The sequence below is a fragment of the Trichechus manatus genome, unplaced genomic scaffold (genome assembly GCF_000243295.1).
Source record: "Trichechus manatus latirostris isolate Lorelei unplaced genomic scaffold, TriManLat1.0 scaffold00053, whole genome shotgun sequence".
Classification (NCBI taxonomy): Eukaryota; Metazoa; Chordata; class Mammalia; order Sirenia; family Trichechidae; genus Trichechus; species Trichechus manatus.
In genome coordinates this window covers 6558842-6585285 of record NW_004443989.1, presented here as the reverse complement: position 1 = coordinate 6585285, position 26444 = coordinate 6558842, and the positions used below count along the sequence as shown (strand labels likewise).

At 42.7% G+C, this 26444-nt stretch overlaps 1 protein-coding gene across 3 annotated transcripts in view; it reads right to left on the bottom strand.

The window, feature by feature from the left end:
• The window catches only part of CDH13 (cadherin 13), a 1198041-nt gene that overhangs the window by 668090 nt on the left and 503507 nt on the right, over positions 1-26444 (bottom strand). For 2 of the 3 annotated variants that reach the window (XM_004377723.1, XM_004377721.2), the window contains one exon: positions 4464-4580. The exons of the other annotated variant lie outside the window; for it this stretch is intronic. Coding sequence is in view for 1 of the 2 variants with exons in the window: in XM_004377721.2 (XP_004377778.1) it covers positions 4464-4580 (117 nt within the window). In the remaining variant the exon portion in view is untranslated. The remainder of the gene's footprint in view (positions 1-4463; positions 4581-26444) is intronic. 3 annotated transcript variants of the gene reach the window in all.

Sequence of the window (26444 nt, the reverse complement as noted above, 5' to 3'; positions counted from 1 at the left end):
CAGTGTCTAATCTCTAAAATCTACAAGATACTGCAAAACCTCAACAGCAAAAAGACAAATAACCCAATTAAAAAACGGGCAAAGGATATGAACAGGCACTTCACCAAAGAAGATATTCAGGCAGCTAACAGACACATGAAGAAATGTTCACGATCATTAGCCGTTAGAGAAATGCAGATCAAAACTACAATGAGATATCATCTAGCATTAACCCAAAAAACACAAAATAACAAATAACAAATTCTGGAGAGGTTGTGGAGAGACTGGAACACTCATACACTGTTGGTGGGAATGTAAAATGGCACAACCACTTTGAAAACGATTTGGCGCTTCCTTAAAGAGCTAGAAATAGAAGTACCACGTGATCCAGCTATCCCGCTCCTTGGAATATATCCTAGAGAAACAAGATCCGTCACACGAATAGATATATGCACACCCATGTTCATCGCAGCACTGTTCACAATAGCCAAAAATGGAAGCAACCTAAGTGCCCATCGATGGACGAATGGATAAACAAACTATAGTATATCCACACAATGGAATATTATGCGATGATAAAGAACAATGATGCAGCTGTGAAACATCATATAACTTGGTGGAAGCTGGAACTTTTATGCTGAGTGAATTTAGTCAGTCACAGACGGACAAATACTGTATACAACCACTATTATAAGAACTCAAGAAAAGGTTTAAACACAGAAGAAAACATTCTTTGTTGGTTACGGGCGTGGGGAGGGAGGGTGAGGGTTATTCACCAACTAGATAGTAGATAAGAATCATCTTAGGTGAAGGGAAGGACAGCACACACTACCCGGGAAGCCAGCACAACTGGACTAAACCAAAGCTAAGAAGTTTCCTCAATACAATCAAATACTTTGAGAGACAGAGTAGCAGGGATGCGGGGTCTGGGGACCATGCTTTCAGGGGACATCTATGTCCACTGGCATAACAAACTTATTAAGAAAATGTTCTGCATCCTCCTTTGGTCAGTGGCGTCTGGGGTCTTAAAAGCTTGCAAGCGGCCATCTAAGGTACATCAGTTGGTCCCAACCACTTGGAGTAAAGGAGAACAAAGAATAGCAAAGACACAAGGAAAGTATTAGACCAAGAGACAGAATGGGCCACATAAACCAGAGACTTCATCAGCCTGAGACCAGAAGAACTAGATGGTGCCCAGCTACCACCAATGAACGTTCTGACAGGGAACACAACAGAGGGTCCCTGATGGAGTAGTAGAAGGATGGGATGCAGAACTCAAATTCTAGTAAGAAGACCAGACTTAGTGGTCTGACTGAGACTGGAGGCGCCCCAGAAAGCATGGCCCCTGGTCTCTCTATCACCCCAGAACTAAAACAATTTCCGAGGCCAACTCTTCAGACAGGGATTGGACCGGACCGTGGGACATAAAGTGATACTTATGAAGAATGTGCCTCTTAGTCAAGTAGATACAGGAGACCAAAGGGGTAGCTTCTGTCTGGGGGTGAGATGGGAGGGCAGAGAGAGTTGGGAGCTGGCTGAACATTCATGGGGGGTCGGGGGCAGAGGGGAGGGGTGTGCTGTCACAGAATGGTGTGAGCAGTTGGGGTCTCATGGCAACGCATGTAGAAAGAAAAGAAATATTCTGTATGGGAGACTAACTTGAAGTGTGAACTTCGTTTAATTACAGCAACCAAAAAAAAAAAAAAAAAATACTGTCTCTTTCCTCAGCCATTAAGTCCCCAGCCCCTAGCACTGTGCTTTGTAAATAGAACATGCTGAATATATGCTTGTTGACATGAATTCGATGGAATTTCAGAGATTTGCCCTGCTTGGATGCAGTGAATACTTATTAAAGGAGAGAGGTAAGTACAGTGGGGTTAAAAGTCACCAGACACAGGAAAGTGAGTTCAGGAAATGCCATGGGAGCAGAGGAGGATCAAGTAAGTGGCAGAGGCTGTGCTAGGTGGTTTGGTCAATAAAACACAGAGAAAACTTAGCCAGTGATGTGGAAGCATTTTTATCAAGTTTTAGAGATGGAACAGAATCTGCTGGTGACCTGTCCCCACCCTGTGGACCTCAGCTCTTCAGTGCACACCAGCTGACTTCTAGCTGCCGCACAGCATCTCTCTGCCTGCAGTCTTTGCCCCCAAGACTCAGAATGCCGTTCTGCCTGTGCACAGGACACAGGGCAGGCCAGGTGTGCCAGGAAATTTACACCACTGTTAGTGGCCCTCAACCAACTACTGATGGGAATTGGTATATAAATACCCAGCTATCTCCCCTCCTGGGCTGGATAACTCTGAGGACTGTGCTTCACATCATTTCCTAGAGTTTCCCCATAGGCTCCCACTCCAGTCGCCCACAGTGGTAGCTGGTTTGATAAACAGGCCTCTCACTGGCTGCCTTTCCTTCCCCGTCTCTCTTCCTCATGCCTTACAGTGTGTCCTTCACCTTCTAAATAAACTCCCTGCTTTGGAATGCTTGTCTCAGAGTCTGTTTCTCGGGGAACCCAAGTGAAGACACATGTCTTTATACTTTGATAGGCACAGAATCTCTTCTTCAAACAGCATTCTCTAATGAAATATAATATGTAATATTTATAAAACTGGAGCTGCCCTGTCCAAGAGAGATTGGGTGGGCGACAAGTGATATGTGGAGACCTGAGCCCAGCCTCTTTGGTCTCCATTCCCTTCTGCTCACCTCCACAGTTGCAACTGAAGACACCTATATGCTTTCCCATGTTGCAGAGTATAGCTTGTCAGCTACTGGTAGAATTGAAGAGGATAAGATATACAGCATAAAATGAATGAATACAAACAAGCAGGCACAACGAGGAAAATATGTTCCTTCCAAGGCATAAAAGGAATGGACAAATAGTTTTTGCAAGGCAGTGCAGTTATTCTGCACAAATCAACTAAGGAGTTAGAAGACTGGTGCATTGCGATGTTACTGGACTATCACATCTAGAAAAGCAGTTGATTTGTAGAGAATCCAGGCTGCAAACCAGTGTGGTCAGTATACAAGGGGCGAAGAGAAGGTGAGTCTTCAGCTTGGATACAAATTGCCTTCTGAGAAAGGAGGCCCCAAAATGTCCCTTGTTAGCTGCACTCCCACTAAATATCTTAAGGAAAGAGACTTGCGAAAACTACGCAAATGTACTCAGGGAAACAAATGTGTGGGAATGAAGCAAACTGTAGCATGGACGTATAATATATCGTCAAAATCTGGATACAATAGCTGCAATGAGGGGCTCAAATATATCAAAGATCACAGAACTGGCATAGGACCAGACAATGTTTTGTTCTGCTGTACATAAGGTCGGCCTCTCTAACTTCAACTCTGATCGCTCTCTACCTTGCTCACTGGGTTTGGGTCCTCAGATACATCATGTTCTTTCCTGTCTCCATGCTTTTGCTCATGCAGTTTTGCTGTTTACCCTGTTCCTCCTGCAGCTGGCCCTTTCTCATCCTTTCAGTCTTCCTCACATGCCCCCAGCTCTGAAGAGCCTTCCCTCCATCTGCGCAAGATGCCTACCTTTGTTTCCAACTGGTCCTGCTAGTTATTCCCTCTCATATCACATGGTTTCTATTTTACATAACATTCTTTATAGTCTGCAACTTTCTTGTTTATTTATTTACTTATCTAAATGTCTGTCTCCCCCACTACAATACAAACTCTATCACAATAGGACTTTGTCTGCTTGTTCATAACTATACTTGCCCAGCCGCAAGCTTAGAGTCTGACACAGAACAGGTACTCTGTATTTATTTAATGAATCAATGGATAGTTCAATAGCACCCACCATTAAGATCATTCACTCATTGTTCAAATTCCACATTCACCATAAATGCTATCTGCTTATACTCTGTAGACTTTCCTATGGGGACAAAATGTATTGACAAGGTAATATCAGTATTTGTTCCCATCTAATAGTGACTATTTCTCCCCGGGGAGAAAAATGTTCTGATTCATTCAACAGTGTTTCTGGATTTGATTAGTATGATTTAGTTCCCTTGAACTGGTTTAGTCTTTAGAGAACTGACTTAGTTGTGTTCCTGGACCTATACATTTAGAAACTAGAGTCTCCATAGAAAGATCACGTGACCTACTGTTATCCTAACGGGCTCTATCTGGCTGGTCGCCTGGACATCATCTATAAAAGCAACAATTTCATTTCTTAGCCAATGGCATCCTACTGACATAACTTCAACATCATTATCTACCACGGACATCTCCAAGTCATGATATTCAAAGCTTTCCTTCTTGTTTTTAATTTTTTTTCCAAAATCTCGTCTTTGTTTTTTTTTTTTTTTTTTTTTTGATGATCTTTTGAAATCCCTCTCTTTCCAAAACCATGTGGCCTCTCACTGTAAAGGACATGAGGCCAGTTCCAGCTGGTCACCCTGACAGTCAGAGTCAGTTTGCTTCGTGTGTCATTTCTTAATAAAAATGTGCTTTTGCCATTTGTCATTTGTCTGACTTACCTTGCCAACAACTCTTGGGAAAGGTTGTCTCTGGTTCTCTGGAATTAAAATCGGAGATACCACAATGGACCTCTTTTGTCTTGGGACTGGAGAAGTTCTTGCAAATTTAAATATATCCTAAAAGAGAAAATAAAATCGATTGACTAAAATCCCCCACAGAAAAGATATATCCATCTGCTCTAAAATATGGTTCCTTTGTTGTGAAAGCATACAGCTGTTTGGACATTGTTAATTTTATTCTATCAAACCTAATTAGCGTTAGCAAGTACATTGTTAGAATCATACTAAGGCTGACGTTGTGATTCACAATGACTATCATTAAGCTATTTAATCCTGTCTTCTGAATCATTCTATTCACAGTGTCAGTCTTGATTTATACATCCTCCAGTGCTTGTGCATTACCTTTCTTAATCTGCCACGTGAGTGGATTACTCACCTGGTCAGGAAGCCACAGAACTCACCGTATATAAAAGGACTCTTGTCAGAGCCAACTACAAGGTCCCTACACTCACAAATGAATGGGGATGGAGGAGCAATCACAAAGTCCAAAACTATGTCAGGCAGGATGGGCAGTTGTAGTCAACATTTGTGAAAGGACCTTTTGTTGTTATTATTAGTTTAGTGATGGTCTGATTTTGGAACGCACTTCCCTTAAGTACTATTTCCCGAAGTTCAACCACTGAAGTAACGCTGTCATAATTTTTGCCTTGTCTGTAAGTCACCTTTTTAAATTAAACAAATGTGTTCAAAAAGGAATCTTTCTATCATTATTTTAAATAAAGTACCTGTATCACTTTCCATAAAAACATGAAAAATATAAAAATAAACATACTGGACACAAAATGATGTTATAAATTCTCCCTAGAAACTGTTGCCTCTGGAAAGAACGTTCTTTATATGGAATCTCTCTCTTTTTAAAAGGGAGACAAGAAAGTATTAGAGAGCTATTAAAGAGTTATTAGCACCAAGCTGAGATTTTCTCCTTGATCTGATCAGAAGGACCGAAGGGGAATTACAAACAGAATATAATTTTCAAGATATAATTCGATCTCATTTAATGTCACAGGCTAATTAAAATTATCTTGTATACCAACAGAAGCAAGCATCTCAAACTTAGGGCAACAGGTCCCTACCAAAATCACATAATAAATGATAGTTACATACCATACAAAGCCCACAAAAGTGTGTATGAGTGTGTGTGTACACACAGAGAAATATGCATATATATATGATTATGTAATTTAGAATATAAAGGGAAATTTATAAAAGCAAAATCAAACAGGAAACATAAAGACAAGTCCAGCTAGGGCTATGCACACTTCCATAAATATTAATTCTCATGATTTGGTGGGAAAGCAACTGGGTAATATTTATTGAGAGCTTTACGAATGTACATATCCCTTCACCCTGTAATCTCATTCCTGGAAATACATCCAAATGCTAAATTCAAAAGAAGAATAAAAATGTATGCAGGAAGATGTTTAGTGGACAGTATTAATAAGGGATAAAAGTGGAAAACAACTCAAGTACTCAATAGCAAGGATGAGGTTAAATATGGGTCCATTGGCTGAAGGCACTCTCAGGCAGTAATGAATAAGATGGTTGAGAAGGCCATGTTCTACCACTGTTATCATTATTCCACTGCCTCCACCGTCACCACCAACAACTACAGTAGCAACGTACATGAGTACCTGCCGTGTGGTAGCAATGCGTTAAGCACTTTACATTTGTTGGCTCTAATATCCGCAAACCTTCCACGTGTATCTTAGACTTTCTTAACCAATGAGGAAAATCAAATTCAGAGAGGTGGTGTACGTTGCTCCACTTCACCTAGCTAGCAGAGAGAACACATAGGATAAAATGTGTAGGGAAATATAAAATACTATATTGAGAGCTATGATAGTTAATTTTATGTGTCAGCTTGGCCAGGCTATGGCATCCAGTTGTCTGGTCAAACACTGGTCTAGACTCTGTTATGAAGTAGTTACGTGTGATTAAATCAGTTGGCTGTAGGTAAAGTGGATTACCCTCCATAATGTGGTTGGGCTGCGCCCAAACAGTTGATGGCGTTAAAAGCAAACAGGGAGTTTTCCCTCGGGTGTATTCTGCCTCCAGACTATAAACAGACATTTTTCCAGAACTCCTTTTCTCTTCACTGTTCCTGTCACCTGACTTACGAATTTTGGGACACAAAAATTGGGGCAGGATTTTGGGCAGGATTCTCCAGCCTGTCCCCTGCCCTACAGATTTTGGACGTGCCAGCTTCCTGCAATTCCATGAGTTAATTCCTTAAGGGAAATCTCTCTCTCTTCTTCTCGCTATATATATTATCTATATCTCGCTGATTCTGGTTTTTTAGAGAACCCTGACTAAGGCAGGCACATTCTATCCTAGGTAAACTATATAATGCAGAGGAGAACAAGACTCAAATCTCAATAAAAAAAAGTTCAAATAAAAGACCGTTTGGTTTCTAGGAAGACCAAAGACTCAAGATTCAGGCAAAGACAGAAAACTAAAGTCTGTATATGTGTAAGATAGTGAGAAGAAAAAGGTAGAAGGGCTAAAAACAAACAAAAAAACCCAATCAATCAACCAAAAAAAAACCGAGAGAGGATGGAACAGACAATGGGAAGACAACAAAAACCTTCTTTGGATTTTTATTGTCTTCCCATTGTGGATTGTATTCATAAAAAACTGATATGTAACATCTATGAGGATTCTCTTGGTTTATTAGAGAATGGAAAACGAATTGTAAATATGTAAAATATGGGCAATATACAAATCTCATTTACAAAAAACAAACAAAAAACCACTCAAGACTCAGACGAGAAGATGTCTAGGAAAGCACTTGGAAAGCTTTAAAATCCTATGCCGATGGTAGGGATTGGTAATTTGGCTCCATAATAGGACAAACATAGGCTTCAGTTCATTATGACAATATATGTGTGAATGTGTGAAGTAATGAAAAAGCATATTGTATTGTCAGTAACAGACTCTCCATTGTTTGGAATAAAGGCATACCTTTAAGCCCATGAAGTGGTGATATTCTCACCCTCATGGGTGCTCAGAGTGGCCAGGTCCCCTCAGGCCCTCCCAGCTCACCCTCACTCAAGTCTGCAGCTGCCAGCCCATTTCCCCAACTCTCACAGCTCCCAGAGGCGTGCAGCAAGCACAGCTGTGCCTGTCACTGGGTTCCTAGCACATAAGAAAAGGAGCAGGTGGCCTGAGTCTTGGGAAACAGCATCTGGAAGGGACAGTGGGTGATCAATTGTACAGATGCCGCCATATTCATTTGACTGTGAGCCCACCATGGTGGACAGCTTAAAGGCCTGGCCTGGGCCAGGACATCCCTTTTTCTCCAATCCTTAACCTTTTGCCTTACGTTGAGAGAAACCACAATAAGTGTTTTGTCATTGAAGATTTTATATTCATGACTCTGCTTCTGTCTTTGATTATGTGCATGTCTATGACTATGTGTTAGTTGGCAAATGTCTACCTCTATATTTGTGACTGTGTCTACCTTTGATCATGTCTGGGCTAATGATTTTGTCTTCTGTTCTGAAATCATGTGCTTCTGTGTGACTGTGACCATGCAGGAGCCATAGTAGCTGATTTGACTGGCAACCATGCACCACATGCATATCTAGGTGCATGTGTGTAACCATGTTAATATGCAACCGTGTACATATGTATTTGTATCTGTCGATCCATCTCATGAAGCTGTAACCATGCCTATGAGGGCTTGCAATTGCAGATGAACAAGTCAGTGTGCTTAGAAGATGCTTGAATATCTGTGGTTGAGTCCTTATATATGAGGCCAAGGTGACCCGTCACGCCAACCACCAAAAAGAATATGGAGTTGACCTGTGGACCTGTGGAATGGGAAGGATGAAGATGGGTAAAGGAAAGTCTTAACTCTCCTGGAGGGTGTCTGATGCATTACATGGGCCCAGGGCATGGCAGGGAGATGTGGGATGGTCCAGACTCACCCATGGGCAAGTCTTGGAGTAGAGAGTGAGGCTACGCAGCGATCTGTGATCAAGGTGACCACAACTCTATTTACTATTATTGCAAAACCAACAAACAAGCAATTATTGAGCCCTTACTATAACAGGCTGTGCAAACGGCATGTGTGTTATATCAATTAATCCTCATGAAAACCCTATAAAGTGGCTATTAATATTATTATCTCTGTCTTATAGATGAGGAAATTGACCCTCACAGAGGTCATCCAACCAGTGAGGACACGTGGAGCTAGTAAGTGAATTTGAACCCAGGTTCTTCCTGGGGGACTTTGGGTGACCCTCACGAATAAGTGTGGTTCAATTCTAAACCAAAACCAAGCCAAACCCATTGCCATCAAGTTGATTCCTACTCATAGTGACTCTATAGGACAGAGTAGAACCAACGCATAGGGTTTCCAAGGCTGTAATCTTTATGGAAGCACACTGCCACACCTTTCTCCCATGAGTGGCTGGTGGATTTGAACCACCAACCTTTCAGTTAGCAGCTGAGTGCTTAACCACTGCACCAACAGAGCTCCTGTTCTGTGGACTCCTTACATACTAGGTACTCTTCTAAGCCCCAGGGATACAAAGAAACACAAAGAAAATTTCTGAATTCAAGATGTATGTATTCTAATTGTGTAGAAGGCCAAACAAAAAGGCAGTTAGAAAAGGGAAGACAAGGAATGGTGCTGGACTTGAGGAGGAAAAGGGAATCTAAAATTTATATGGTATCTATAATTATAGAGGCTGTGTGAGAAGAAAGGGAACTGATTCAAACTGGAATGAGATATGTCACTTCCTTCTTAGACTGAGGTTTACAGAAAGAAGGTGTTAGCCAGACAAAGAAGGAGACAGAGAGAGAAAAAGAATGCCCGTGAAAGATTTTGAAACTAGCCACATTTTCTCCTCTCTGTATAGCCACATGCCTTGTGATGTGACTCTGCAGGTGGCACCTGTTTTGTGACCTTGTGAGTCTGGCCTGGTGTTGTATTTTGACCATTAATATTTGGTGGGAGTGATGGGCGAATTCTAATCCTAGGCCTCAAGGGACTTTTCATGCTTTGAACTAGTCTGGATAGCTTGCTGGATGATGAGAGATATATATCTCACTTGTCACCAAAGCCCCAGCTGACATCCAGCCACCCTCCAGAAACAGAGCTTCCTAGCTCACCAGTAGCTGACTGCAGATATGTAAAGGATCCCATCCAAGGCCAGAAAAGTCAACCAGTTGGGCCCAGCCAAAACTGCCAATTCAGAAAATGGTGAACCAAATAAACTGGTGTTGTCTTAAGTTATAATTTTGCTGTAGTTTTTTACACAGGAAACCCAACCAATACAATGGTACATTCCAGTAATTGCACACAATTCAGAAGTGTGGCTAAAACTTAGGCCACTCCAAGAGTGGAGAGGATGAAAGGCATGATGAAGAAGCACATAGGCAGGGTCAGAATAGGTAGGGTCTTGAATATAATTAGAAAGAGTTTGAACTTCATTCTTAGACCAGTATTTAAGGGCTTTTAAATAAAGAAGTAGCATGAAAATATCTTTGCTTTAGAAGGCTCTGTCTGATGGCAGCATGCAGGGTAGACGTAAAGAAACCAGGAACATGAGATTGTGGCAGTAACCTCAGAGAAAGACAAGACGGAAACAAACAAACAAAAAGACCAAATCTGTTGCTATCGAGTAGATTCCAACTCATAGTGACCCTGTAGGACAGAGTAGAACTGCCCCATAAGATTTCTAAGGACCAGCTGGTGGATTCAAACTGCCAGCCTTTTGGTTAGCAGCTGTAGTTCTTAATCACTGCATCACCAGGGCTCCAACAAAGGGGATAAAAAGAATGTGACCAATTCAAGAAATGTTTCTAGATGGCAGAAGAGACAAGGTGTGGGAACCAACTGAGCATCAGGGTAAAGAAGAGGTTGTGTTAAGACTCTCTGCCTTCTGGTGTTGCCATTACCAAGATGGTGGGCACATCTGGAAGATATGAGAAGGAGAAGAAAAGTAGTTCTTGGACACAGATGCTGGTAAAGTTGTAGACCCACTGACTTTGATGGGCTGCTGGATATCCAACCGGAGATTTCTATAGGGCAGTTACATATAAGAAGCTGCATTCCGGAAGGAGAGATGAAGGAGGGAGAGAAAAGTCAGATAGACCATATACAATACGAACTGTAAGTGATGGAGAAGCTGAAGCACCCAGATCATATGAAGAGGAGAAAGGGAGGGACTGAACCATATAATGAGATACTAAAAAGTCATTAAAAGCCACACAAAGGTTAGTCAATGAAAGAAAGAAACCCAGGAGGACAGAGATGAGAATTTCAGAAACGAAGGAGGATGTAGCTAGACTACACAATGCAGAATGTCCTCCAACAGGATGAATCCCGTTAGGAGGATGTCGGGCTTGAAGATGAAGAGATAATTGGTGAGTTTAGGGAGAACAGCTTGAAGAGTATCTTAGGGTTGAAAATCAGAGGAATAGAGAAGAAGTGAGGACTTTGGCATGGGAGGAAGGGAGAGAAACAGAAAGCTGTCTGTTAGTAAAGGACAGACAAGGAATGGTACTGGGCTTGGGGAGGAAAAGGGTCTGAGGAGGGAAACAGTGGAGCTGGGTAAATGAAGATGTGGAGAATGGAGGCGACAATTGGTGGAGAGAGATGGCTGAGGGAGGTGGGAAGGGGTGGCTTGGCAGTGGCAGCCTTAGAAAGGAGGAGAAGAGCTGCTTTCCTTATGGCAGGACCGGGAGCGGCTTAGAGAGAATCTCTCATCTGTAAAAGGAGGACAATTTACCTGCCCTCATGGTTATCAGAATGAAACGAGGAATTGTGCATAGAAGGGGTTTGGGATCTCTAAAGAACAGCCCAGAAGTGCAGGATGAGTCTTATTAATATCAGGAAAGAGGATGTGAGGAGATAAGAAGGACCTCTAGTCCCTGTCAGGAGTGAGTGAGCCAGCTGTGTGTGGCCTGAGGCCAACCTTAAACACACTCATGTAGACATCCTGCCACCTCCACATTCACCAGACACACACCAATGTCAAATGTTCTCTGTCACAGCAGACACAAAACAGCATGCACACATACATGTACACACACACACAGACTCAATAGGGTCACACACATACTTCTATCTCTCTCTCTCACACACTCCCCAAGAGAATCTACTGGATAGGGTTACACGCATGCATCTATCTCTTCTCTCTCTCTCTCAGGCACATACACACACATACACACACACACACACACACACACACTGTCTTCCACTTGATAGGGTCACACACATACTTCCATCTCTCACATGTACTGTTGCACACACGCTCACTCATGAACAGATGCACACACAGCAGACACTCACCCCATGTCACCTACCGGGCCCAGGACACATACGGAACACCTTCCCCTTCAAGCTGGCACAGCCCCTCAGCCACAGGAACAGGCCCATGCACACTGAGGCGCCCTGAAGTGCTGGAAAGGAGCATCAGCCACCACTGCCACCTGGCCCTGGGCCCCGTGGGACCCTCCCTGCAGCCCCTGAATCAGTAAGACAATGATCCATCAGCGTCTCTGAGCCTGGGACAGCCGGAGGCTTGCGGCAGCCACATCCGATCTTGTTGAGTGGAAGGGGCAACATTTTGTCTTCAGGGAGATAGTTTTGTTACAGGAGAACTGTCAGTCTTACATAAACATCCCCAGTCTCATAGGGGCTCTACTGGGGCCTTCCTCTTTCTGTCTTAGGGTATTTGGCTTTAAAATTTTATTTGCTTTCCTCCCTGTTTCTCAGTCTCAGGAGAAACTGGGGCACATTAAAAGCAGGTTTTGTGCTGTCTAGGGTGTCACAATACACAATCCCAAAGACCACAGAATAAAGGAAAGATCCCTGCCACAGTGAGGGACAGAGGAGGGGCTGGGGGCAGGGGACAGGGAAGAGGAAAGCAGAGAGAAATTAAGAACTTGGAAAGGAGGGCGAGAGAGGATTCATATTCATTCATTCATTCATTTCTTCCATGAATATCCATTGAGCTCTTCTTGTCTGCCAGGTATAACCCTAGGCATTGGGGACAGTGTAGTGCACAAGAGACAAAGGCCCTGCCCCGAGAAGCTCACGTTCTAGAGGGCAGAGAAAGACAATGGACAGGCAAAATGAGTAACATGTGGTGTGTGACAATAAAGGTGTCTAGGAGAAAGAATCCGGAAGGGGACTGAGGGGCTGCAGGGCAGGGGCACTGGCATTTTAGAAAGGAGGTCAGGGTGGCCCCACCAGGGAGAAAGGCAGGAGCAGGCCATGTGAGCACTGGGGTGCAGGGAACCTGGGCAGCAGGGGCATAAGCTGGCCTGTGAGCTGCAGTGAGGAAGAGGAAGCCAGTGAGGCCAGGACACGAGGAGGAGGCAGGCCCCAGGCCTGCAAAGCCTAATCAGGTCCCGGACAACTGCAAGCTAGTGTGTGGGGCTCTGGCTTTCACCGTGCTTGAGATGCGGACCCTGGGGGGCTTTGAGCTGAGGAAGGGCATGAGCTGACAGACCTGCAAAAACAAAGCTCTCATATTGGTGGCCATGCGGAGAAGATGTGAAAAGAAGGAAAAGATAGGGACCTTCATTTGCTGAATTCCCTCCTTTTCCCAGCCCTGTCCTCACAGACTACTGTGTTTCCTCCCAAAATGCAAAGCTGAGCATGTATTTGTGGAAAAGTGAGTGGGGGTCAACTTTCCCTGGCTGGAGCCCCTTTTCCCCCTACTTCCCATAGCATTTTTAAAGCATTAAACCAAAAAAACTCCTTGCTGTCACGTTGACTTTGACTCATAGAAACCCCTATAGGACAGAGTAGAACTGCCCCAGAGGGTTTCCTAGGCTGTAACCTTTACAGCAGCAGATCACAGGTCTTTCTCCCATGGATCAGCTGCTGGGTTCAAACCACCAACTTTTTGGTTAGCAGCTGGGTGCTTAACCTCTGCACCACCAGGGCTTCTTTTTTAAAGCATTATTGAGGTTTAATTTAAATAACATAAAATCCACCCTTTTCAAGTATACAATTCAATGATTTTTAGTAAAATTGCAGGATTGTGCACCCATTATCACAATCTATTTTTAGAACATTTTCATCTCCCTCCCTCCCCCCCAAAAAAAACCCTGTACGCATTTGCAGTCACTCCCCGTTCCCACTCCCAGACCCTGGCAACCACTACCCTTCTTTATCTGTCTAAACTCTTGTCTTTACTGGATGTTTCATAAAAAGAATAATACAATATGTATTTTTACAGACTTCACCTCCATTTCATAGTTGATATGAAGATTATAAAGCAGAAAGGATGTAGCCTACGTCCAATGGCTGCTAAAACCAATTGCCACTGAGTCAACTCCGACTCACTGTGGCCCCATGTGCACAGAGTAGAACCGTGCTCCATAGGGTTTTCAATGACTGATTTGCCAGAAGTAGATCACCAGACCTTTTCTGAGGCACCTCTGGGTAGACTTGAACCTCCAACCTTTTGGTTAGCAGCTGAGTACATTAATTGTTTTGCCCCACTCAGTTACTCCCAATAACTGGTAAGGGGTGCATAAAAGGCCTGGCCCGTTGTTCAAGGCAGGGCCACATGGAAGAACCACCCCAGCTCCAGAGTCTGCCCCCACTCCCAGGATGGCTAAGGTCTCTGTCAGATCTGTCAGAGCATCTCAGTCATACTCCTCCCCCTTTCCCACCTGCTCCCTCACTTCATCACAGGTGTTGATGCCAAGACCCCTCCCCGGTAAACCTCCCCCACACAAATCTTCAATTTACCTGGCTGATAACGCAAATCTCAGATTTAGCTGGCATCCTGGTACTGGACTCACCAAGGATATCACAGTATATGATACATTTATTAAGTAGTTCTAACACCTGTCTGTCGGTTTGTTATACTGTGGTGGCTTGCATGTTGCTGTGATGCTGGAAGCTATGTTACCAGTATTTCAAACAGCAGCAGGATCACCCATGGTGGATAGGTTTCAGTGGAGCTTCCAGACCAAAGCAGACTAGGAAGAAAAGCCTGGTGATCTACTCCCAAAAATTAGCCAAGGAAAACCCTATGGATCACACCAAAAATTGTCCAGTATAGTGCTGGAAGATGAGCCCCCTAGATTGGAAGGTACTCCAGACATACAGTGGCCATAACAATGGACACAGGCATACCAACGATTGTGAAGATGGCGTAAGACTAGGCAACATTTTGTTCTGTTGTACACGGGGTCATCATGAGTCAGAGCTGACACGATGGCAACTAACAACTCCACCACAGAATAATTATGTGCCAGGTACAGTGCTAGACTTGTTATAATGTTGTCCTGTTTAATCCATTTGACTACAGCTTTCAGTATGGATTACACCTCAACATAAAGAAAACAAAAATCCTGACAGCTGGACCAATAAGCAACATCACAATGAACAGAGAAAATATTGAAGCTGTTAAAGATCTTATTTTACTTGGATCCACAATCAACGCCCATGGAAGCAGCAGTCAAGAAATCAAAAGATACATTGTGTTGGAAAAATCTGCTGCAAAAGACCTTTTTAAAATGTTAAAAAGCAAAGATGTCACCTTGAGGACTAAGGTGCGCCTGACCCAGGCCATACTATTTTCAAATGCCTCATAAGCAAGCAAAAGGTGGACACTGAATAAGGAAGGCTGAAGAAGAATTGTTGCCTTTGCATTATGGTGTTGGTGAAGAATACTGAATATACCATGGAGAGCCAGAAGAATGAACAAATCTGTCTTGTAAAAAGTATAGCCAGAATGCTGCTTGGAAGCAAGGATGGTGAGACTTCATCTCACTTACTCTGAGCGTGTTATCAGGAGGGACCAGTCCCTGGAGAAGGACATCATGCTTGGTAAAGTAGAGGGTCAGAGAAAAAGAAGACCCTCGAGGGGATGGATTGACACAGTGGCTGCAACAATGAGTTCAAGCATACCTATTGCTGTGAAGATGGTGCAGGACTGGGCAGTTTTTCCTTCTGTTTTACACAGGGTTGCTATGAGTTGGAAGTGACGCAAGGACACCCAACAACAGCAGGGAGTTCCACCATCCCCATTTTCCCCAAGTTTAGAGGTGTAAGAGACTTATCCAAAGTCACCTAGGTCTCTGTGACTCCCAAGCCCCCTGCTGCAGACACTATGCTATTCCACCTCCCCAAGGCTGCTGCAGGTCACCATGTGTACAGGACATCTATGCCTAGAGGGAAACACCTTTCACTCAAGTGTCACTGAAGAATCATAGCTCAAATGTGTACAGAGGGCAGGCTGCAAATTTCAGCTAGCCCCTGGCTGAAAGGAGCAGTTCCCTAAGCTGTAGGGGGACAGCTTAATTGTCTGCAAATTTCTGCAAATGAATGGAACTGCAGAAATCAATCTCCAATTTATTCCATTCTCGCAGCTGATCTTGTGCTGAAAGTTGCTAAGAGGAGGGTTCTGTGCTACTCAGCTCACATTTTGTTTGCAATCAAATGCACACTGCAGCCAGCTTTGCTAGACCTGGGGTGAGATTTAAAGTTTGCTTCATTACCTCCTGCAGCTGAAGTTTGCCTCCTTAAGAAACGATCAACGTGCACCAAACTTTCTGCAGCAAATTCAGGAGGCTGGAGAGCCAAAACACTGAACTTGCTTGATTTCCAACTATCCATTTTCCCGATATTCCGGAAGCCAAATGTCAGCAGAGCTGAGTCACCAGCTGTAGATTTACTGGACAGAGTTATGCTCACAATAAAATGGGGTGATGCGGAAATTACCCCTGCTAGTCCCGCGTGTCACCTCATGATGGGTGTCACTGAGCTCATCTTAAAGGCGGTGGAGGGGAAAGGTGCTTCCTGGTGGATTCAGAGGAGGGAGAGAAGCCAGCCTGCCACGTAAATTATGCCACTCAAGCCTCTCAAGGGCTGTAAGACATGCAACCGGGAGAAAGAGGTGCAAGCCTCAGGTCCCTGGAGTCCCCATGCATGCATGCTTTTCCAGGAATGATCATCAGTGACATGAGAAACAATATCTCCAATAATCAGAGTCATGTAAGTGAAACCTGTAAGAGCCAGAAGTCGATGGCACCAGCTTGTCTTTCCAGGTCTCGCAAGTTTTTTGCCTTTGACAAGGTGCAGTCTTACCACTTTCCTATCTCTCATTTTAGTAGAAAATATTCGCGCTTTCCTTCTCTGACAAGTTTCTGCCTTACACAGGTTCTGGCTTTCGCAGGTTTTACTGTATCAGTGGAGATGGCTGACCTAAAATCGCAACACCTGGCACGGAAGGTCCACTAACTGAGCCTCTAAGTGATCAGCACAGAGGAAGTAATACGTTCTGAATGCAATGACCATGCAGCCATCTCTGTTGTTGCATACTCTTAGCGTTAAAAAAAGGCTTTGGCTAAAGTAGTCCTTGGAGAAAAGATGTTATAGGGGAGTTTGGAATGTAGTTGGTGACTACCCACTTCCTGTGCCTAGCAGCCAGCCACCCGTTGCCATTGAGCTGAATCTAACTCATAGTGACCTTATAGGACAGGGTAGAACTGCCCCACAGGGTCTCCAAGGAGAGGCTGGTGGATTCGAAATGGAGCAGCCAGCAAGATCCTTTTAAAACATTTCCCCATCCTCATTAAAACTGCATTCATTTTCTCTTGCTGTAGGGGGAGGCCTCCAATCTCACCGAGGCCACCAGTGCCCAGCCAGGGTTGGCGTCTCTGCTTCTCAGCCACCTGAGTCCTCTTGCATTCTCAGATTGCAGATTCTTACCTGATAATGCCCCTCCTTGGCTTCCCCTCCTTTGCCTGGTTGATCCCACCCATCCTTCTACTCTCAGCATAAGCACAAAGTCCAGGCTTCATTGAGCCTTTTTTTCTCCTGGGATTTCCCATCTCTTGTCTTTTCCATCTGGAGCCCTTGTTCCAGCTTCTGACTGCACATTCATTCAGCTTATCAATAGTGCCTTTTGCACTGGGCTATGAGCCCCAGTGGACAGCCTCCTCATCTTTCAGGTTTGCTGCTGTGTCACTGGTGCCTAGCACAAGGCCAGGCATATAGTAAGTGTCCAAAAACAACTTTTAACATATTATTAAATGAATATAAAGTTACTGTACGGATTAGGATAATTCAGGTAGGAGGCTCAGCACAGTGCCTGGTTCAGTATTTGCTCTATAATTATGTCTAATAAATAAATGAATAGAATGGTCTAAGATTCTACTTTGATTTCCTCTTCAGTGTAGAAATGTTCTCTTTTTAACAACAATACAACAACCACATTAAGTTTGAATGCTTTCATCCTGGGTGCTTAATGCTTTGTGAAGTAACCAGATCTATAGAAAATGTTTAGAAAATTCTCCTTCCTGTTAAACTGAAATCGGCCTTATGGGTCTTGGTTTTGTTTTCTGGAGTTGCATTTGAAGATGGCCTGGTGTGGCTCCTGCACTCCCCACTTTTACCTCTCTCAGACCTTCTTTGCTCCAAGATAAACACTACTGATTCCCAGAATCAATCTGTATCAGACATGGAGTCTATCCATGTTCCATCTTTTATGAGAACTGTGGTTTATTTAAGTTGTTCTTAAGAAGTTCCCCAGAAAGCTAAGGATATCCTCAAATCTCCCTAAGTCATTTTAACAGTCCAATATGTTGACTATAAAGTCAGGAAATATTAAAGAAACAAAATGCATGATGCTTGTGAAGGTCAGTAAATGGGTACAAGCATACTCCAAAGATGAAAGTGTAAATTTGCACTTTCATCTGAAAACAATGCAGCGGCATGTATTGACAGTCTTTAAAGTGTTTGTGACCCTTGACTGAGTAATTAAACATCTAGGAATCTATCCCAGAGAAACAATCAAGACAGGCATACACAGGCACATGCTCATAAAGGTATCTGATACAACATTATGAGTAAAGTGAGGACAAAAACAAGAGATACAACCACATTACTCATCAAGAGGAAGAGGTAAAGGGATAAACAGACCTCCTTTCTTGCTATTACTTTCAGCTCCCAACCCACAGACACCTTCACACCTAAACACACATTCACGCCCCCAACACACATGCTATACATACACTCTGTAGACTCACGACTTTCTAACCATAAAGAATTAACTTTTATATCCTTTTTTTCTAAACAATAATTCCCTCTTCCTTGAAATCCCTCTCTACTTCCGTTTCTTTCTCGAAAGTTCCTATTCATCCTTTAAGACCTAACTTAAAAGTCTCCTTTTCTGGAAAAATGTCTTCAGTTTGTCCAACGCATAGGTGGTCTTTCTCTCTCTGTGTCTAGAGGACGGTGGAATTATGAGTTTCCTTTGATCCCTGAATGTCTACATAGAGTACAGATCCCTGACAAATGGATTGGATTTGTTATATGTTAACATGTACTGATATTTAAGGGGTAAAAGTTGTTCATTTCCTTAATGTAATATAGAGGCTATGACTCGAATCTGTATTTAACCTGTGTGACATAAAGCCAAGGAAGACTTGAGAGCTTAATCACAGAGAAGTTCATATAGTTCCTCTTTGCTTCTTTTTCTCTTCACATGGTTGAGATTCCATAAAAATATGAAATAAGGAGAAGGGGTGGTTTTATGAATTCTTGTTGAAACCTAGTTATAAGACTTTATTAATATGGCCTCAGGTTTGTATAACAAGTGACTTCCTGTGTCCCATCTCAACTCCATTCTCCACTCCATTGCCTGAGTGTTCTGTTCAAACACAGATGACACTCCTTTGTACTAAATTATTCAGTAAACCCCCATTGCTCTAGTGTGACCTCCAAATTGGCCTTGCATAGCATGATCTGGTTCTGTGCTAACACTGAGTAACTCTCTCCCATGGGATCTAGACTCCAGCCTCATGACCAACTAGCAAGGCCTCGAACACCTATGCTTTCCCCCCCAGACCCTTTTGCTTCTTCCACTTGGTTAACTCCTCCACATCTTTTATGCTTAAGTAACATTTCACCTCTCCCAGGACGTATTCTCTGACTCCCTACTCTGAGTTTCTTTCTCTCTAGATTCCTTCACCACATTGGGTATTATCCCATCATGACTCTATCCCACTATATTTTATTAATAAAAATTACAGATTTTGTACTCTCTCCCCAAGACTATAAACGTACTGGATACAGGTACTTTGCCTTATCATTTCTGCATACATTTAGGTATTAATTTATCCAACCAATAGACATTTGTTGACTGCCTTTGGTGTACCAGGCATTTTGGTGGCTGATTAAAGGAACAGGGCAAGAAAGGTCAAAGTCCTCCTGGAGCTTCTCATTTTGAAAGCAAGAGAAGCAACCAAACAAGTCATTCCAAATATCTGAGTACTTTAAAACAGCACAGGTATATCAGAAAGTGACTGTTACATGCCAGGAACCTGGGGTCAGCAATATGATTGGAAGAGAAGAGAGTGTTTAAAATGTGTTTGTCTAGAACTTTACAAATAAGGAAGTGGTATTTCAGTGGTAGAATTCTTGCCTTCCATGTGGGAGACCTGGGTTCAATTTCTGGCCAATATACCTCATGTGCTGCCACCACCTGTCTGTTGGTGGAAGCTTACATGTTGCTATGATGCTGAACAGGTTTTAGCAGAGCTTCCAAACTAAGACAGACTAGGAGGAAAGGCCTGGTGATCTATTTCTAAAAATCAGCCAGTGAAACCCCTTTGGATCACAATGATCTGATCTACAACTGATCGTGGGGACGGTGCAGAACCAGGTAGCATTTTGTTCCATTGTGCAAAGGGTCACCATGTCGGGGGCTGACAACAACACCACGTACTTTTCAAAGTGGGGTTTATGGAAAGGCAACCGAAGTCAATACTTGGATTGCTCAGGAGAAGCTAATGCTTCCTGGAGGAAGTGACAGTTAAGCAAGACCTGAAGAATAAGTGAAATTTATCTAGGTAAAGGGAAATAAGGATGACGACGCGGACGAGTCTTCCAGGCGCAGAGGCAGAAGGTGACCAAAGACCAGGAGGGCTGGAGCAGGGACAGTAAGGCTCCAAGAAGCTCTAGAAGAGGCTGGAAGGAGAAGTAGAAGTTAGACCTCGTCCAGCCACATGAGCTTCTTCTGCATCCTGAGGAACACGAGAAATCACTGGATGGTTCAAAGCAAAAGTTGGGGTTCTGACCTTGCCTTTGACCCCTGTCCCTGTTTGAGCTGAGGGGCTATGCTGGAGGACACATTTTCTTGAACAGGTTTTCTTTCCTTGTTATTCTTGAGCCATCCCCACATTTTAAAAGTTGAACTTAAAGTTAAAACACAAGTTAAAAAACAAGAAAACCACATATTCTAAATGTCAACTTCCTCACGTTTGAACCGCTAGTTAAAAATAAAAATAAAACAAAAGCATACACTTTGGATGAAAATTCGCCAAACCACCCTTCCCAGATGCAGTTGCCTCTGAAATATTTCATGAATCTAGCAGGAGCAATAACAACAAAAAAATCAGGATTTTCTGGTTTCGCTGGAGGTGAAAAATGTTTTAAACATCTAGATTCTTTGGTCAGAGGTCCATTTAACTATGTGTGCTGGTGATGGGAATATAATGGATACTATTTCACTCTATCTGCTCTGGCATTGATAAAATATTCATGTTAAATAGCTACCTGGGAACACCTGGAGGCATCTTGCAGAGTTTTACAGATGGGCTTGTTTTTCTAATACACATATGAACTCCTGCCTCAACAGCTGTATTAATTTGAGTGCGTGTTATAGATGTGGGAGCACGCTCCCCGGACCCCATGCTTTCCTCACCTGTGGGAGCTCTTGCGAGTGTGACTGGCCTTTAAAGAAAGCTCCATTAGAAAATGCACACTTGGAAAAACAATTCTTTTCAATTCTGTTGGAATTTATTGAGTGTTTGCCATGGGCTTACCCTATGGAAGTTTCACAATAAATGATGGGTGACTGGCCTGCAGGTACCTCAAACCCAATCTGTCCTAAACCAGCCTGAGAACCCTGTCCTTCCCACCCACTTCTGACAAAAATCACATGGTTTCCCACCTTCCATTTCTCAGTTAATGATGTTGGAGGGATAGACACTTACATTGTATTATTGGTTTCTCTGGCTTCTACCACACTATCCTCCCAAGTGGTTGCCTAGTTCCCTAGATTCCACTTGGGGGATTTCTCCTGAATCCATATGTTCCTTCTGTATTGCCTGCCACGTGTCTTGCCATGATCATCTCCTTTTACTTGCTTTGCTGTGGCCCACCTGGGGGCTCTGCAGGTTTCTGGTTTCCATTTTCTGCACCAGCCCACTGTACAGTAGAATTGCAACAACAAGGACCTCAACATGCTGAGTTTGGGCTCCTCAGAAGCAGATCCTGAGAAGGAATTGAGAGTGAGTAGTTTATTTAATGGGTGATCCCAGGTAACCATGGTAGGAGAATGGGGAAGACAGACAGGCAAGGGATGGCAGCTAAAAGTGGGAGAGTTAACAAGCAAGTTGACATTGAGGCACTCTGGGAGCCAGTGCAGAATATGTGCTCATAGTTATCTCACAGAGGGGCCAGGGAGCTGGGGGTAGTTATATTCCAACTCCCATCGGTCATTTATTGACGGATCTCCCACAGGTGTTCATACTCCAGACTTGCCATCTGCCCTGTGATTGGGCAATGAAATACAGATAATGACAGCTGGAATTTGGACTCAGGCACTCTAATAGCAAAGCCCATAGGGACATGGGCAGGCATGAACAGTGTCTGCTATACTACTTCTGGGTCCTTCAAGGACTCTGACTTCCTCTATACCCAGAAGAACACTGCACGGTAGAGTTGCACTACACTTCTATTTCATGACTATGATCTTAACTACATACCTGGAGTGAAGGAGGTGGATAAAGAGAGGCAGAAAGAGGGACAGAGAGCGGAGAGAGAGAATTAATAATTTAAGTGTAGATAAATTCCACGCACAATTCCACTCAATAAGCAAATGCCCCAGAGTCAATACACACTGAGAGATATAACTCTGCTGTTGTGTCAGTTGTCTTCAGTTCCTCCGCCTCTCAAATACTGGCCACTCACCATGCTAAGGAGGAGGCTAGTTTACGTATTTTCAGACAAAGGACTCCTAATTGCAAACCACCTTCTGGTGTTTTGCAGAGAAACAAAGGCTGTCCTAGGCTGGAGAGGAAGCTGGTTGTACTGGTATTCTTGGGGGACAGTATGTCAGTCTTCAAGGTGGAATCTTCTCGAATATTTAATCCATGCATTCATTCAACGATTATCTATTGAGTGGTAGAATTCTCATCTTCCACGCTGGAGACCTGGACTATTTCCCAGCCAATGCACTTCATGTGCAGCCACCACCCATATGTCGGTAGAGGCTTATGTGTTGCTAAGATGCTGAACAGGTTTCAACAGAGCTTCCAGATTAAGACAGAAGAGGAAGAAAGGCCTGGTGATCTACTTCTGAAAATCAGCCAGTGATAACCCTATGGATCACAACAGTCCAATCTGCAACCGATCCTGGCAATGGAGCAAGACTAAGTAGCACTTCATTACATGGTGCATGGGGTCGTCATGAGTCGGGGGTCAACTTGGCAGCAGCTAACAACAACTACTATGTGCCAATCCATTTCTTAGAGCCAAGGAATGAATAAAACAACCAAAACAACATAGAAGTGCCTTCCTCTCCAAGAATCCCCACACAAGAGCCCGTTTTCCTGTTTTCTCTGGCCAGAAAGTTAGGGATTCTGTGGACAGCTTAGCTGCCTGCATGGCTGCCTTGCTGTTCCATGAATGGAGGACCGGAGTCTACTCTTATTTTTTTTTTAATTTAACAGCTATTAGATTGATCTACATGTACTTGTCATTTTTGTAGATCAAAAACAGTTGAATATTGGAAAGTAAATACAATACAGTTGAATACAATATTTTAATAAGATTTGAATACAATATTCAAATACAGTTGAATAGTGGAAAGTAAATACAAGCTCTATGCAAACTTACTAAACCAAATAAAAAGTAATTTTGATTATTTCTGCATTTCCACCATAATGGTTTACAATGCTTTAGCTGAGAAACCTGTATATAAAAAAGGAACTACATTTAACAAAAACTATGTGAATTCTTTCCTTCAAAAAATTTTTTTTTAATTGTAAGTACCCATTCCCTCCACCCCCCAGCTCTGGTAACCACTAATCTAATTTTTCCCTAGTACATTTGCCTATTCTAGATTATATCATATAAGTGGAATCACATAATATTTGTCCTTTCACTTCTGACTTATTTCACTCAGCATGTTGTCAAGGTTCATCCATGTGGTAACAGGTATTAGAATTTTGTTTCTCTTTACGGCTGAGTAACATTCCATTATATGGATATACCATATCTGCACATTAGGTCTGTCCATTCATCTGTTGATGGATATTTGGGTTGTTTCTACCTTCTGGCTTTTGTGAATAATGTTGCAATGAACATTGGTGTACAAGTATCTGTTTGAGTCACTGCTTTCAATTCTCTTCAGTCTATACCTAGGATTGGGATTGCTAGGTCATATGGTAACTCAACGTTTAACTTTTTAGGAAACCGCGAAACTATTTTCCACAGTGGCTGCACCATTTGATGTTCCCATGAAGCCCACTCTTGAGGTAAAAGCAGGCAAGAAAACAGAAAAATAAACTGGGAAACTCTCCCCAGTACCGGTCTACTTCTCCAAGTTTTGACTCCCCTTCACAATCCACCTGCTTGGGTTCAGTCTTCAGAGTTTCCAGGTTTCTATGTGTGCCTGCATGTTCGCGTGTGTGTGCACATATGTGTGTGCATGTGTGTGTGTGTGTGTTTTGCACAGAGTTTCTAGTTTAGCAATCAGTAGGGGGATGGGCTATAGTGGGCTTAGACTACCACACCATGCCATCCTTTTTTTTTTTTTATTTTTAGAAATTTACTTTTTCTGATTCTAAATAGGATAAGTTCATTATAGAGACATTAGGAAACACTTTCAAATATAGGAGACAAAGTTACCCATGCTTGTATGTTGGACAAACTAACAGTATAACATTTTAGTCTACTTCCTTCTAGGTTTCAATATAATTTTTACTTCAATTGAAATTATAGCATCTGTACAGCTTTGTATCTTGCTTGGTCAACCTAATGGTAAATCCCAAGCTTTCTCCGACCCCGAGCTGCAAATTCTGAAAATATCATTTTAGTGGCTGCACAAAGTGACATGGTGTGGGCGTTATCTCCACGTGCTTCACCATTCTCCTGCTGTTATGGTCATATGTTTAGGTGCTTCCCATTCTTTGTTATTATAAATAAAATTCAGATAATATCATTGTCCATTAAGTTTTGTTTGCTTGTTTTTCTCTAATAAGGATTTTTTAGAATGGACTAGCAAAAGTGGAATTATTGGGTCAAATGTTATGAATATTTCAAAGGTTTTGTGACTTATTGACAAATCACCAATCACCATTCAAAACAGATTTGATCTTAACTTAGCAGAGCATTTCCAAGTACTTCCAATATATCTATCTAGCCACAACTCCTGTGGTTTCAATCATATTTAATTTACTTGCCATTGACCGAGTATGCCATGCTCTATCTTGACTTTATGACTTTGTCTCGCTTGTTCTTCTAATTAGGATACGATTCTTCAATTCCTCCCTGACTCATTCCTTTCTTATATCCCAATCCACTCTACCTGCACGAACTCTCTCTTGCTCTCATACACACACATATACACAGAGAGAGAGAGAGACAGAGACAGAGACAGAGAGAGACAGAATGAGAGAGAGACAGAGGAAAATAGTCACCTATTTCACATTATGGAGTTCCTGGGTGGTGCAAATGGTTAACGTGCTCAGCTTCTAACTGAAAGATGTGAGGTTGGAGTCCACCCAGAGGTGCCTCAGAAGAAAGGCCTGGTGATCTACTTCTGAAAAAATCAGTGATTGAAAACTCTATGGAGCACTTTTCTATTCTGACATACACGCGGTCGCCATGCATCGGAGCTGACTCAACAGCAACTGTATTTGTTTTTATCACACATTACGGGTGTCATTTCCAAGCCCAGTTGAGATGGTTCAGGATAGTTTCTATTACCTTCAGGTTTTATCTGCCAGGTTCCATTAGCATGCAAATGTAGCTTCATTTTTTTTTTTTTTTGCTTTAATAAATATTATCTATTTAACAAGAGTTATGTAATATCAGATGGCAAGCTGACGTTATCTCTTTTCTTTTACTTCCAAAGGAGGTTTTGAGTCCCACCCAGCTTAGAGTGACCTCAGAGAAGAGAGAAACCTTGAGTTTTTACTTAACACCTGATGCATTTAATCATCAGATTGGAAAGGACAAGGGTCCTTCTCTTCCTTGCAGTGGAGCTGCCTCATTAACTGGCAGGAGATGGAGCCTGCTGCTGATGTGGACGGAACAGCAGCCCTGCACTGAGGCTCCACGTCACATGTGCCAGATTCAAGGAAAGCTTTGGATGACGGCAGATGTCACTAGGTTATCCCAGGATGGACTCAGAGAAAAACAGTGTACAGCTTTATTAAATATAAAACCAGGTGCTTCTTTCCTTTTTTATCCAGCTTCTTGAGCAGACTCTTGTGGTGATCCAAACTGAGCCATCTCACCAACAGTGGTGAAATCAACATGGCCCTTAGGAATGGTGTGTTCCTGGCTTAGATACAGTAACAGAGGGAGGACATTTTGAGCAGTGTCTTGGTATTTAAGAAAAGGAGACACTCATTGCCAGGACTCATTCTCTGGATTTGGTCTAGTTTCAAGATCCTTGTTCCTCCATCTTTTATCTACTTGCTTTGTTTTGGTTGCTAACTTCTTGATTTTATGGCTGCAAACTCTAGAATTAGAAAGCTATTTCCCACACTGACTGCCAAAGTCAGTTGCTCTCTTTGTCCAACCAATTTTCAAATATCTTCTATGATTGAAATTCAAGATTGCTTTGCTTAGGGAGTTATTCTTAATATCAAACCTAAATTATCTTCTTTTTTTTTTCCCTGTAAATTTCCTCTTTTTTATTT